Source organism: Molothrus ater, chromosome 6, assembly GCF_012460135.2.
Source record: "Molothrus ater isolate BHLD 08-10-18 breed brown headed cowbird chromosome 6, BPBGC_Mater_1.1, whole genome shotgun sequence".
NCBI lineage: Eukaryota > Metazoa > Chordata > Aves > Passeriformes > Icteridae > Molothrus > Molothrus ater.
The window spans coordinates 54,094,784-54,109,386 of record NC_050483.2 but is presented as its reverse complement, the minus strand read 5'-3'; the positions used below and the strand labels follow the sequence as shown (position 1 = coordinate 54,109,386).

General features: G+C 40.2%; 1 protein-coding gene across 1 annotated transcript in view; it reads right to left on the bottom strand.

Moving 5' to 3' along the window:
- Positions 1-7,593: 7,593 nt before the first annotated feature.
- The window catches only part of ADSS1 (adenylosuccinate synthase 1), a 28,515-nt gene continuing 21,505 nt past the window's right edge, over positions 7,594-14,603 (bottom strand). Inside the window, exons 11-13 of the mRNA XM_036383932.2 lie at positions 13,591-13,688; positions 12,324-12,473; positions 7,594-10,902 (exon numbers count right to left, since the gene is read on the bottom strand). Of these exons, the coding sequence (XP_036239825.1) occupies positions 10,850-10,902; positions 12,324-12,473; positions 13,591-13,688 (301 nt within the window). The 3' untranslated portion in view covers positions 7,594-10,849. The remainder of the gene's footprint in view (positions 10,903-12,323; positions 12,474-13,590; positions 13,689-14,603) is intronic.

Genomic DNA, 14,603 nt, shown 5'->3' with positions numbered 1-14,603 from the left:
GGTCAAAACCAAGTTATGACTTGTGTTTCTTCCTGAAAAAAACAAAGAAACAAACAAAAACTCTAAACACCAAAAACCAAACAATAACAACCTCCTCAAATAGCAGTGACAGAATGAGTATTTTTAAAAAGACTTTCATTCAGAAACTCATAGAAACTTCAATGTACATTTTCAATACTAGCACAAGATTTAGAATGGCATAGATTAGTGTGCTGAAAATGAGCCACAGTACGTAATGGACTAACTCTTGTCTGGTTTCACTGCTTGAGTTCTTCCAAAATTACTGAAACCTAAAGACCAGTGGTACTGAGCACAGTGCCTGACTATGGCTGGAGGATCACAGGCTATCCTGACTTAGAAGGGACACACAAGGATCATCAAGCTCTGCATCCTGGCTCTGCCCAGAACAGCCCTAAAAATCACACGAATGCCTGAGAGCATTGTCCAAACACCAAAATGATGATAGTGAATGGCTGAACTGCTAATAGTTTGCAGGTACAACCTGCAACTATTTCTTACAGGTTAATGTGATTTTTTTAAATTACTTTTCTGTAGAGCTGATGAGCCCAGCCTTCTGGTCTGTGGAGCCAAAGCCATGGCTGTAATTTATAGCAATTCCCAAAAATCCCTTCTAAGCTCCAAAATGTTACTCCTGCCACTCTTTCTTTATCTGCAAGGACTTCTACTTTGGCTTTTTCTGCACATACTTGCAAATGCATGCTTAAGGACGTTCAGCAGACTTTTCCAACTGCATATTGAAAACTCATGGCCTTTTCTTTCTCTCTAAGGAAACTACTTTGTAAATATTCACTAGCTAGACGATCTGATGTCCTTGAAGTTCTCTGGGGAATATGGGTTAATCAGAATGTAATTGCAGTTGGAAAGACCCCTGTCAGGATAGAGGACAGTGGATCACACATATTTCATTCACATGGCATGGGATAAACATGGATGGAACTCGGCTGTCTGAGAACTGGATGAAATACAAAGAAAGAACTAAAAGCACTGTTCCACTTGTGGGGAAGGAGTGCTCTGAAACACTGATCTCAAATATGAAGTAGATTTGAAAGGGAGCAGCTCATGCTGCAGCAGTGCTGCTCGTGCTGTCATTGAAGAATAAATTTAAGGGCACTTTTGCAGAATCACAGGATATTTTGAGTTGGAAGGGAATCACAAAGATCATCAAGTCCAGCTTTTGCTGAGGGCTGATTACATTTGACACATTGCCACCACTACCCCACTGCAGGAATCTTCTGTTGCGTCTCTGAGTCAGCCTAGGGTGGTGACATCTCTTAATTGCTTTGTAAGACTCACCTTCACCAACATCTGCTACTGACCAGCTCTCTCCTCTTTGCAAGCTATGAAGGCAAAATAATTCTGTCTGCTCTGTACCAGCAGGTCTGAGCACCCTGCAGGGAGGGAATTGGTTCACCTGCCTGTCTTCTGAATTGTCACCCAGCAAAATGGTGCTGAGTGTTTTATTAGTTCCAGAGCAGTGAGCCTTGAGGAAGATCCACTGGTGATTTAGAAGTAGATAAATAGTGATCGAGGCCTTAAAATACTTAACCTATTCCTTCAGCTTTACTTATACCAAAGCCCTCCTCTCCATGGGCTTGTAGTAAAACTTCCCAATTTTTTCTATTCCTTCATTACTAGGCCATTTAGAAAGATACCAAAGCACATCACATAGAGGTGGGACTCTACCTCCTCCTTTAAATAGGGAGTTTCCTTAGTTGAATTGGTATAAAATGTGTGGCTTTTGGCCAACTTGCTGCTTCTTCTTTAATGTTTTCATGCTAAAATGGTTAAAGAAATAATCTGGAAATTCTTTCAAGTGGAAATTATATGATAGTAGCTGATATAGTTGGCCAAGTGCCAGCATGCAGTCTATGTTATGTGGGATGGGCTATCAGGATGGGCACACATCCCCTGGTGGGCCTAGGGCAAAGCACCACACCCCATGTGCTCAGTCCCACTGCACTGCCCTTTCCCTGCCCTGCAGTATGGACCTGAAGATAAAAAAACCCTCCTTGCATAAAACTGCTTTTACTGGAAGGGCTAGGGGCTATTTTCTTTCTTCTGTGTCCTTTTCCTAGTACATCAGCCTTAACAGATATGTTCACAGCTGGGATCAGAGGGCTACACCTGGTTCAGACATTATCTGTTCCCAAGAGCATGTTGTTTCATGAGGACTTGCTAGCACAGAGTTCATGCCCTCATCTTGATGAGCTCTTGATGATGTTCATGCATCCAAAAAATATTTGACAAGCCGGTGATATGCAGGATTAATGGCTGGCTCTTGAGAAATGCTGCTGTTTAGAGAAGGCTCTGCCATCTTGTCACCCCAGCCAGTGCTTGCTCTTAAATTAGCACAGCATGGTTGAGTTTCAGAGCGTGTTTCGTTCCTGCCAGCCCTGAGATGCACCAGCGCTGCTCAGCAGATCAGAGCACCCAAGGGTCCCTACTCACTAGAGGGCACCCTCAAAACTATAAATTGTTTTTGCTGCTACAAAGATGTTATTGTTCTGCTGACAGGGGTTTACAAAAGGGCTGCTTTCCCCAGGTTTTTTTCATGGTTGTTGTTGTTTCTGGCCCTCCCATAATGTGCTTTCATTTCTGTTGCACTGTTTTCTTTCAGTTTGCTTCTTTCCAGGTTATTTTAATCTGTCATAAAAAAGGAATATGAACTCTGACAGTGAGAACTGCTATCACTGACCTAACATAGTGCCAAGGGTTCTGTTTTCTTTCTCTGCAGGCAACAATGTTTTTGATTTAACGCTAGGTGGTTGTCCTAAGAATTCTTTAAATCTTTGTCCAAGTAGTGCTATCCATTACTGAGTGTGGATTTATGTGGGAGAGGCTCTGAGAGGTAGCTCTGTCCTTTCACTATCCCTACACAGTACAAACATCCTCTCCCACATATGGCTTGGGAAGGGATGGGCAAAACCTTCCTCCCTCCACGTTGCAGCTGCATCCAGCCCTGCTGTTATTATTTTGTTGTGGAAGTGTATCCTTGTTTGAGACAGCTTTATGTTGCTCCTGGTATGCTCTCCTCTCTCCATTCCCCAGAGCAGCCGTTCAGCTGGAATAGCTCAGGGTGCATCTGCTCAGCTCAAAGGGGCTGTGTCAGTGCAGGCTGGCCAAGAACCCAGCTCTGCACTCACCATGTCTAACAAACCATGCCCAGCAGCAGCCCACAAAGTGTGTTTATTTTAAATATGTGTGGCTGTGTTGTCAGCCCTGCACAGAGAAGATCTCTGTGCACAGAACTGAAGCTGCACAGAGTCAAGGCGATTCCCTGAACGTTGCCAGGATAACATGCCACAGCTACAGGGACCATCACAAGCACTAATGTGGAAATTTCCTGAGCACAGCCTTTGCAGATGAAATCCATTTATGCGGGGAAGTCTTGAAGGCACTCATTCTCTTTGCTCTCTGCTGAGCAGTTTGCATGAGTGGTGTGGTATAAGCTATAAAAGTAATGCTCAATCCTAGGCCTACCATCCAGGGTGCCAATTAATAGAACAACACTTTTTGTGCTGCTGGCATGTTTCCTCTGCATGGAAATCATCAATGGATTTTGCACAGGGCTTAGACTTTTATCAGTACCAGCTTTAGTATTTTAATTACATAGTGTGAGGAAAATCAATCTCTAATAGACAAAATGCCTTATCCTATTTGTAATGCCTTAACTAGCTAACTTCCTTTATTTCTTTCACTTGACTTCTTTTCCATGTATATTAGAATCTATTATAACTTGTTCTGTGTATTTATGCTCAGTAGCTTCTTATCATGTATTTACATTAATGTTTTTTAAATATTTTTATGCATGAGGATATCAGAGAAGATATTGCAACACAATCCTGTCCTTCTTTTTTTCTTTCCTATCTGCAAGATTTAGAAGATCCCCAGATTTTTGGTGAAGGTGTTCAGTATTGCCTCTGTTTCTTATACTGATCCATTATTGCTACCTAAGCTGTAGGAAAGGTTACTTAAATGGACAAATGTATCACCACTGTAACTGGTTTAAATATAAAACTGTGCTACTGGCATTGAATAACTGATGGAATAATGAAGAAGAGTAGCTTGACATTCCTCCTAGCTCTTCCAAATTCACAGCCCCCACCCAGTCAGTCCCAGGAATGGGTTGTTCTTCAGGCTAGGTCTAGCACCCAGCACATGAGCTTCCTGCCATTTTATTCCAACTTCAGTTCTTCTGGCAAAGAAGAGAGATGTTACTTATTGGAGCTGTTACCTATTCCAGTAGCCAATATACAAAAGTAGAGATCACTGAAGGCACATTATTTTTTCTGCAGAACATACAGTACTAAAAATCAGTGGACCAAATACTCAGGGAATGGGTTTGATGTCTTAGTCCCCTTTTCCAATAATCTCCTTTGGAAGCTATAGATAGAAACTTAATGCTGTTTCAGAATGACAAGGCAAGCCTTTTGTGAACTTACTCGGTAAATGTCTTCAAGCTGTATTTTATCTCAGACAGACATGACTGAGGCCCTGTTGGTACAGCTACAAACTGCATTCCTGAATTCTGAAAGAGCCCAGCTTCCAACGTAAGTATGAAACAGTGATAAGAGTCATTTCCAAGGTCACCACAAGGGCACAGCCTCAGTGGCTGCGAGAAATTGCTGCAGAAATTTTCTGGAGCACCAGAAAATTGGAGTACAAAATCGGAACTGTTTTCAATGCTATGGGGTGGTAACTGAGCAGCAGATCTGTGCCTGTGGTACTGACATACATGTGACTGTGCACTGGGAGCAAAACGAGTCTTATCTGTAGCAAGGCAGAGTCTTGAAACTAGAATATCACATTGTCTTGGCAATTCTCCCTTTCTTCTTCACCCATTTGTTTAGGATGCAAAACATGCCATTAAAATGGATGCAGTACAGTGGACATGTAGCAGGAATCTGTGGTACTTACTCATCAACATGAGTAATGGGAAACACTTTCCCTGCCTCTCCTGGCCATTATCCCCCTCAGTATAGCCCAGCAGACCATCTGCTTTATTCAAGATGCAAATGCACTGTTGGCTCATGCTCATCCTGACATCTCATTTAAACCTCAGGTTGCTCTTGGCAGAGCTGCTCCTTAAGCAGGTGCTTCCCAGCCTGTACTGAGACATGAGGAATCTTGGGCCTCTTCCTAAGTTTCAGGAGCTTTCCATGGTCCAGCCTCCAAGCTTATCAATTTTTCAGCCATTCTGGAATTCAGAGCTCAAAGGGCAAGTTTCCATTCAAGGTGGAGGGTTGCACTATTTTAAGAACCTCAGTGGAAACACAACTCTAATTACTATAGGTCTGACACAGTGAGTTTCCTCTTCAGAAGCAAAGAACACCATGAAACACCTCTTTGTGATCGTGACTGGTAATACACTGTATTTCCACGCTTGTCATTTTGTCAGACTCACCAAAAGCTGACTCCAGCACCATGTACTTGGGATCTTTTCCATTTACAGGCCAGCCAGGCTGACAAACCTCAGTAGCAAACACCATTTCCTCATATTTCAAGAATTAGGCTCAATTTGCAGGAAAAGTTTTGTCTTCTGTAGCAAAAAATGTATACTGCCACCTCTGCTAGAAAGAAGGGCATGTGTAGCTGACTTTCCTTAAGACTGTCATATATATATTCTGCAGTCCTTAAGAAAACTTGTCTCCAGTGACTCAGCCCAGGGTATTTTAAGGATTTCAGCAGCCACCTAAACTGTCTGAAGTGCTCTGCCACTCCTCAGGCACTGTAAAGGTATCACCTGAAACCCAACACTGCTGTCTGAGGCTCTATTTACAGCCCTGCAATGTAAACTCTGGTATCTACACTCAGCTCCTGAAAGGCAATGCCTGTCACAGGAAGGGTGCATTATCTTGAGACTGTGGAAATATTAAAATACACAAGTGTTTGGGGTTTTTCTCCTGACAAAGACATTTTCTTGCCAAACACATTTATTTAGACAGTGTTCAAATTTGTACTGCTTTCAACTACTGAAAAATACAGCTGCTGGACAAAATTTTTTACATTAATGGAAAATATAAAGTGTATGTGCTTCTCTCCTGTTTTATTTTTCTTACCATCTCATAGAGCTGATGGGCAAATATTTAATGAACAGTGTCTGCTCCAGAAATCTACAGATATTAATAACACATGAAAGTGTCTTAGAACAACTAATTTCCTGTAAGCATATAAGAGATTCAATGGCAAAATCTTGCAATTATTCTGTAAAACGCGCTCATTATCAAAGCTCATTTGTGTTGGACCAGTGATTTAGGAACAAAAGGATCCAGTTCCCTACCTCCCTGAAGCAGCCTGTACAATCCCACTTTCCCCATACCGACAGATCCATGTAGCACTGTGTCAGTTGAGCAGGCTCCATGCTTCAGGCATCCTCTTTGTCACTGGCAATCTGGATCTGATAAAGAGACAAAGCAAGCACTGACACACTCATTAGTGACCAACAAACCACCAGGTTACAGCCCTGATGGGCTGCCACAAACAGGCACTTGTAGAAATGAGATGGCTGGAGCTGGGTTTCCTTTCTTGCCTGATGCCCAGTTAAAAGGGTAATGTGAGCTCATCCTTTTTGCCAACATCTGACACTTTAAACCAGCTCTCTGATGGACAGGACATGTTACTGTACAGGAGGCAAGACCACTTCCACAGGGAATAATTAGTGGGCTAGAGCTTGACCCCATGCAAAGTATTACTGTCAGAGGCTAGGGGCAGGAATGTCTATTTTTTAACTCCATCCTGAACATTAGACACAGCTCTTCAGCTTGGGGGGTATTTTTAAAACATTGTTTTTGTGTGTGTGGTTTTTTGGGGGTGTTTGGTATTTTGACTTGGGCATTGCCAGCCTGACATGGATTTAGATGACACTACCAAAGATGCTTCAGCTACCGAAGACCATTCTATGTGAAATTATACATATGTGTGTGTACATAACTGATGCAAAGGAAATAAAGAAATACTAATTCATTAGCAGATCGAGTCTCTCACAGGTATCAGGCATTGCCCTGAGTGGTGTGTGAGGCATTGACCTGCTGTCATTTACTGGGAAGGACACTTACCTGCTGTTTCTGACTCCTTCTAAAACAGAGGAGAAAGGGAATGGTTTCTATGGAGGCTTTTGGAAGCCCTAACACACTTGTCTGAAGCCCAGTCAGTTTTAGAGGTGATAATTGTTTATCTGAGTTAGTATTGACCTTTGCTTTCTCTCAGTGTTGGTGATAAAGAGCTTCATGGAGTTCCCATCAGTTCTGAACCAACTTTTATTGCAAGAGTTTCTGCCTCAGAAAATGTATTTTTCCTTATAAAACCATTGGTCACTCAGGTGAGCTAACTAAAGATGACTAACCACAAACCCCAGTGGTAAAGGTAGATCCCTGCTCAGTCTGTAAATGGGAAAGGGATAAAAAGTTTGTGGAATTTGTGAAAAAAGGCCAAACACTGAAAATCTATAGACTGAGAGAAAACATACCTTCATTCACTAATGCTGCTACTTATTTTCTAAAATTAATGAAATATTAAACCAGGTTTTGTATGAAGTATATTTTGTTAAAAAATAAGAGGAATGGAGACCAAAACTGTTACTTCAAATCTGTTTTAATACATCTTCAAGGACAAAATAAACAGGTGTGGATCAAAAATCATTTGAAAAAATCTGCATAAGGTGTAAGTATAGATTGCACATTACTATGGAAATGCTTCATTTTCTTTCCTGTTATAAAGTGCATTATGCCAGAACTGTAAGACCATATATAGCCAAATACAAAAGCTTCAAAATCCTATCCTGAATGTGTTAGGAAGTGCAAATCTCACTAGGAAGGCCATATTGTAAGTGTCAGAAAATATCTCAAAAACATTACTGTGCAGGAGTGAATCTGTAACTGCTATTTAAAAAAAAACCCTGTAATCTTTACCACAAATTACGGCTTTTCAGTAAACATTTTTCCTTATTCTTCCATCCAGATATCAAACAGGATGATGCATCAGCCAGTTTTAGCCATTATCATTGAATTTGGCTGGGGAGAAAGAAGTAGTTAAATTCATCACAGTGATTGTTATTAAATGAAATTCCAAACAATACAAAATAACATACATGGAAAACAGCCAAAATTAAAGGAGATTTATGTTAAAATATTCCTATTAAGCACTGTGTCTCTCAGTAGATTAAAGAGCTTTTTCATAAAAGCCTGAACTTATTCACATTTAACTCAATGAGAGCACATGTAAAATTTAATAGGAGTAGAACTTTTATTTAAAATAGCCATGCTATGAAATGAAATGCATGATATTATTTTTATGGTAACAGAGTAAGTCATGGGATAATTGCCTGTTACGTCATGCTCACTGACAACATCACTGGGTTTTTTGATGAATCCTTGAAAGCAAGGACAAGCCATGTGGATCTAATGGATACTTAATGGAAAAATGGAAAATACAAAGATTAGGTGGAAAGTATTCCTGTGAAAATTATGGTATAAAAGCTATTGTCTCCAATATGCCAAATACTCAGTTTAGATTTGATCATTTAATCCAGTTATTCAGCACACCAAGTGGCTTGTTAGTCACTGTGGACTTTGCCTATAAATCAACCAAAATTTAAATATAGTGGCCACCTCCCAGCACAAATGCACAGAGGAAGATGGGGCCAAGAAAAGGAACAGCTCTAGATCATTCAGAAGGCAAATGTCACAGGGTCAAGCCATGTGAAAACAAAACTTAATTACTGTATCTCCAAGCATCTTTATGCTTAAAGTACCTCATATGGGTGAGGCACACTTCACAGTGCTTGTGATAATTAGCACTTACCAAGTACCTTTCAGAAGTGCTTTGCAAACATTAAATAAGGTCAGAAATCTCATTGGTCTTTCATCAGAACAGCTATAACTATGATAGGGAGAGCTTCCTCCTCAATTCAGATCAAGGACTGCAGGGCTTGACCCAGGGAACTCCAAAAGGCAGTGTTGAAGAGGGGAGGATGTATTACTGATTGCAATTTTACAGATTGAAAACCAGCAGCAGTGACATTAAACAATTTGTCAAAGATGGACAAAGGAGTTAAACAGAAGATTCACAGCTTTGGGATCTTTTCTGTTGTTTTTTTTTTTTTTTAAGAGGTATTTAAGGTATTTGCTTGTGCATTAAGCCAGACTCTATAATGATCTGGGGCATGGAGAGACTGAACCAGAGCTGGATGGTGTAAGAATTCTGCATTACAAGCAGGAAAACATCCATAAACAATTGCATTTAGTCCTTTGCACTGGTACTTTTAAAAGTGTTTTTTGACATAAATGGCTTTGAACATTATCTGCTATTTGATACTGAGTGAGATGAGACAAAGGGGATGAGTATGGCACAACATCCTCCTGACAGGTTTTCCTTTTCCCCCCATTTTTAATGCCAAGTGTCATCGTTTTGTACCCTTAGAGTTACCATGTCAGAAAAGGGCTGGTTTTACACACTGCATAATGGCACCACTGAGGATGTGATGCCATTTCTACACCCCATGGGAATGATAAAAAATATTCTCATAGCTCTCTGAGACACATATAAAAAAGGAACATCTACTTGGAGAATTTTGCAGTTAGGGAATAACTCAGTCTCTACAATGATCCTGTTCCTCTACAAGAGGTAGGCTTTTTTTGAGAGCTCTTGATGCATAACCATTACAAATTAGAAGATCCACAAAGAAGTCCAAATACATTCTTGAAGATTCTGGGACCTCTCCACAGCTTCTACATGTCCCAACCCTGGCTGCCACGTGTCATCCCCTTCTATAAATAGGCATTACATTTTGCTGAAGAAGGTCAAAATGTGTGAGGGGTGTAAATACTGCAGCAGTCATCATTGAGTCATGCATTGATTTATTCTTGGAAACCTATGAGCTGTGGAAGCGAGGGCCTTACAGAGCCACAAGTCCCAAGTTCCTCCACAGAGTACCACGGTAGAACTTGGGAAACTTCAATCACAGGACTAGCAGGAAGAAATGCCCTAGGTTTGTGGAGAAAATGCAGTGTGCTGTCTCAGCTCCACTCTCCTCATGTGTTTTGTACCCTAAGGACTCTCCTCCTTCCACCTTCACTCATTCCTTTTCCTACTGCATAAAAGGGAGGCCACACACCTGACAGTGTCCAGCCTGTTAGTACTCAGAATAGTTAAAAGCATTATTAAACAGGTCAGATTTCTCCAGTTTGGCCCCTTTACAGATGTAATCTCAGTTACTTGAATAGGCTTTGTGATAAATAAATTTTACATTTTAGCTGCTCTCCATTCATTTTAGTAGGCTATCAAAAACATTATATAAAAATTACACATAATTGTGTTTGCCTTGTTTTGTGCAGTCAAAAATACCCACCTGACTTTGCTGTATTTTATAAACTGAAAATCTTTATAATTCAACCAATTTCAGTGCATGGTATCTGTTGTAGTGCTGCCAACCCAGATACACAGATATTTTAACATATGAAGAAAAAATCAAGCTTCACAATTCTAAAGTTACCCAATAATTACTTCAAGAGGCTTGATACTGGTTTCAGCAAGGAGAAATACTATATAGGTGTAGAGTACTTTCAAATAATAACATGGATCAATTGAAAAAAAATTATTTCCCTATTTTGTTTGGAGTACTTTTTTGACTTTTTTGATGATAGACACCAAGGAGATTTTACACTGAATTTACTGAGAACTTAAATAAAATGTTACAATACAGAATATATGGTTTTTTTCTATTTAATTCCTAGAAGAATTTGTTTTAAATAGCATTTCCATTTCAAGAAGAAGCAGTAAGGAACCGATGAATGCCAAGTTGTGCTTCTCATCACTGAAGTTCTTCATTTGTTTAAAACAGCTGGATCATCGACTCTCTTGATTTCCCAACTCCAACCCATTTAACTAGGGAGGAAAACACATCTGTTAGAACAATTACTGAGAGCAAACACTATAATCAATGAACTGGAATAGTTTTCACCTTTCATCATGTTTCACTACAGACTGATCAATTTTAGGGAGGAAGTTTCATTGTCAAAAATCCCTCTACTCCAGCTGCACTACTGGACTAAAAGTGCAGTATATAGAAGTTTGAAAGCATGAAATAATGATACCACAAACACAAAGCATTGCAGATGAAAGGCCTAATGGAAGGTCGGGGATGTTTGTTGCAGGTTTAAGTGCAATTGTTTTGAGTGACAGGATGTTTAGCTACATCCCTGCAGAAAGGAAGCCAAAGCTGTGCCAGACTCTGAAGTCTGCATGGTGTGGAACAAGAGATAGTGATGCCTACATACTGTAATATTTTTAAATGTAAGGCTCTAACTATAAACATTATCCAGTGTGAGCAGTCACCCCAAATTCCACACTGTAGCTGTTCCACCGCAGTTTTATTTCCCATGCTATAGAATTGACTGTGGGTAGGTGTCCTTTAGCCATCAAAGCTAGCAAAGCATCCTGACTTTGCACAGCAAACCAGAGGAATAAAGGTAAGGGGAGCTGTATTTACTCATCCCTTGTGTGTCCTTGACCACACACAGGCCATTCTCTGAGTTTCAGTCTCTGCTATCAGATGTTTTCTGACCCATGACTGATACAGGAATTGCCACGGCTGTAACCAGCCTGTACTCCACTGATGTGACCTTTGAGGTGCTTTATGGAAAACAAAAGCACACATGCCAGCTGACTAAGCTTGTTACTGTGGAAATTCTCTTGCAAATGCCACCATTTATGCCACACCTAGCTCTTGGCACATCTAGAGCTCTAGCAGTTAGATTTGAAGAAATCTGGGTGGCTTGACCTTTGCAGATTGATGTTAAGATTCTCATTTTTCCAAAGTGGAAGAACTGGACTAAGCAATCTTGTACCTGTTATGCAACACAATTCCCTGTATGAGTAAGAATGGAAAAACAAGCCAAAACAAAGACATCTAAGTTCAAACAGGGATGCAGTGCAGAATGCAGAGAGAAAGGGGGAGATAAGGACATCAACTTAACTACACACTGAAGCACTGTGCACAGACCCCTAAGTTTTCCCTGAGAGAAGGTGGCCATTTGCCAAGAACAGCACATGTTTATCTTTCCTCTGGTCAAATCCTTCCCAGCAGCAGCTTGGAGCTCTCTGCAGCACTGCAGACGACCTGCCTGCTGAACACCACCCTTTGCTGCTTCTTGGCAAGCTGTCATTTACCCCCATCAGCCCAACCACTGGTACTTTCATTCCCACCTGCCCAAATAAAGTGAATCTAACTACCAAACTGAGCACTTTCATAGAGCTGTGTCTGTCTGCTGTGGCATCCTCATATGGACACCGACAAAGGAACATACCTGGCACACCAACATGGTTTTCCACACAGCGGATGTAATTCTGGGCCTTGGGTGGGAGGTCCTCCCATTTTCGTGCTCCAGTTGTGTCAGCTTTCCACCCAGGCATTGTTTCATACTCTACTTCTACCTTCTGTAGTATCTCCTGGTTAGCTGTGGAAGAACAACTTTTGTCACATTTGATTTTAGCTGCTCTGCCTGAAGAGAACAGACCTATAACTCTTGACCAATAAAGTCTTTTGACAGCAAAAATCTGATAGATGAGGAAATAGTATTTTTTTACTGGTTTATTCAATCATTCACTCCTTTATTCTTAATTGAGGTTAAATTCTGATAAATCTGATTCAAGAGGATCCAGGCATGCAGTTTCCTCTTTGAAAAACTGTAGAATGTACTCTATGCTGTCAACATGGAGCCAACAACCCTACAGTTTTATTTTTGAGGAAATAAGATTTTTTGAGGTTTACAGTACTTCCACTTTTTGGTTCAGATTTGCATAGAATAAAACAGTAGACAAGGAATTACTGTCTCAGAGAGTTTCATCTTTACAGAACAAGGTTAAATCAGTTTTGTGAAAAACTCTGATGTCTACAAGCTTTTCTCCACTGGAATTCTCATTGTGTCCACAGCCAGGAACCACCAAGAGTGGTGGGAAAGCTGGCTGTTGTCAATCCATCCTGTGCCTCTGGAATCCCCTATAGCTCCACAGAAAAAAACCCTTTTCTTGGCAGAGACTGTTGCACATATCTTGAAAACATCATTAATGTAAAAAAATTATGTATCATTATATCTAAAAAGTGAATAATTATTGAGGGGGCAATATATATTTTTATTAATCACAGTGTTGTTGCTGTTAATAAAGCTTAATAAAGCTATCCAGAAGCAGCTTTATTCTGCTTGTTTCCATCTCAGCTTTTACAGCTTTTATTTCAATTTTGCTTCATTAAATGCTATTGCCAATGATACACAGTCACTGACTCAAGTCTTGCTGACTTTCAGACTCCTGATTTTGCAAATAAAAAATCTAATGGCACAACACAGAGCCCCTAACACAAGATTTTATTTGTTCTGAAGTTCTTGCCATTGTTAACAAATGCAATGTAAATGGAAAATGCCAATGTAATGGTATGGCAATCTTTATACAGAGACTGCAGCTCCATAAATTGCCATAGAATGTCTAGTGAAAAAGAAATCAAGTCTGATTTTAAAAAGCAGAATTGGTTTAACAGGCAGGAAAGATAAAAATGAAGATAGAGGTTTAACAACTTACCTGGAAAATATGGAATTCTTTTTCCACCCAATTTGTAGGCAACACCAATTTTAATTTCATCAAGGACATCAAGAATATCCAGTTTTGTTAATGCCAAACTGCATAAAAACCATCAGTTAGTTATACACATGATGATCTCCTTTTTAATACTTTCCTTCCTTTTTTTCCCCCTTTCAAAAATCCAGCTCAAGCAGCCCAGCCAGCAGAAATACACAAATGTATTAAACTGTTGTTAACTGAATTCACACCTCTGGGATGAACACCCCCCTGAGATACCCCCAGACATTTCCAAATGCTTGGCTGCTTACACAGGTGCACAGTGTTCAGCCCAGTGCATGGAAACACACCCTGACTGTGGAAAGGGGCACCTGCTGGGCCTGGTTTGGATGGGTTTGACACATGACATCACTGACAGGGACTATTTCTGTTATTCCTACTGATTCACAACAACTGTCTGACAGACTTAATGACTGATTACACTTTTATAACAGAACAAGCATAATCTGGTTACTAAAACCACAACGTGCAGCTCATTAGGAAGGATCCCATCCTGCCTTTCAGTGACTGGGCTGTGCTGGCAGTTTAATGAACCTTATTAATTTTGTGAATGAACACATCAGGAGACAAAAATGGAACCTCAAGAAGAGGCATTATTCCACTGTATTATTCACTGAATTGAATAAAACTGCATTTTAAAACTAGTCATATTCTCCAAAACACTATTCTAGATATTGCCTGGCAAAAATCTGAGCAGCTAAGGATTTAGACAGGTATGTGCATATTGTCCAGGCTATATATTCTCAGTAAGTTCATGATGAATGAAAGGATTAAGAGACTTTTTGAGGAAGAAGCACCATAGAGCCAGTTCTTCAACTTTTTAAATCTCCCCATGTTTTTTTAGTTATCACAGTTATCAGATAGGGTATAGTTTTGTTGATAGAAGTGCAGTAATTATACAGAGCTGAAATGGAAGGAAACCTAAAGCCTTCTTAAAATTTTCCACATAAACTAGA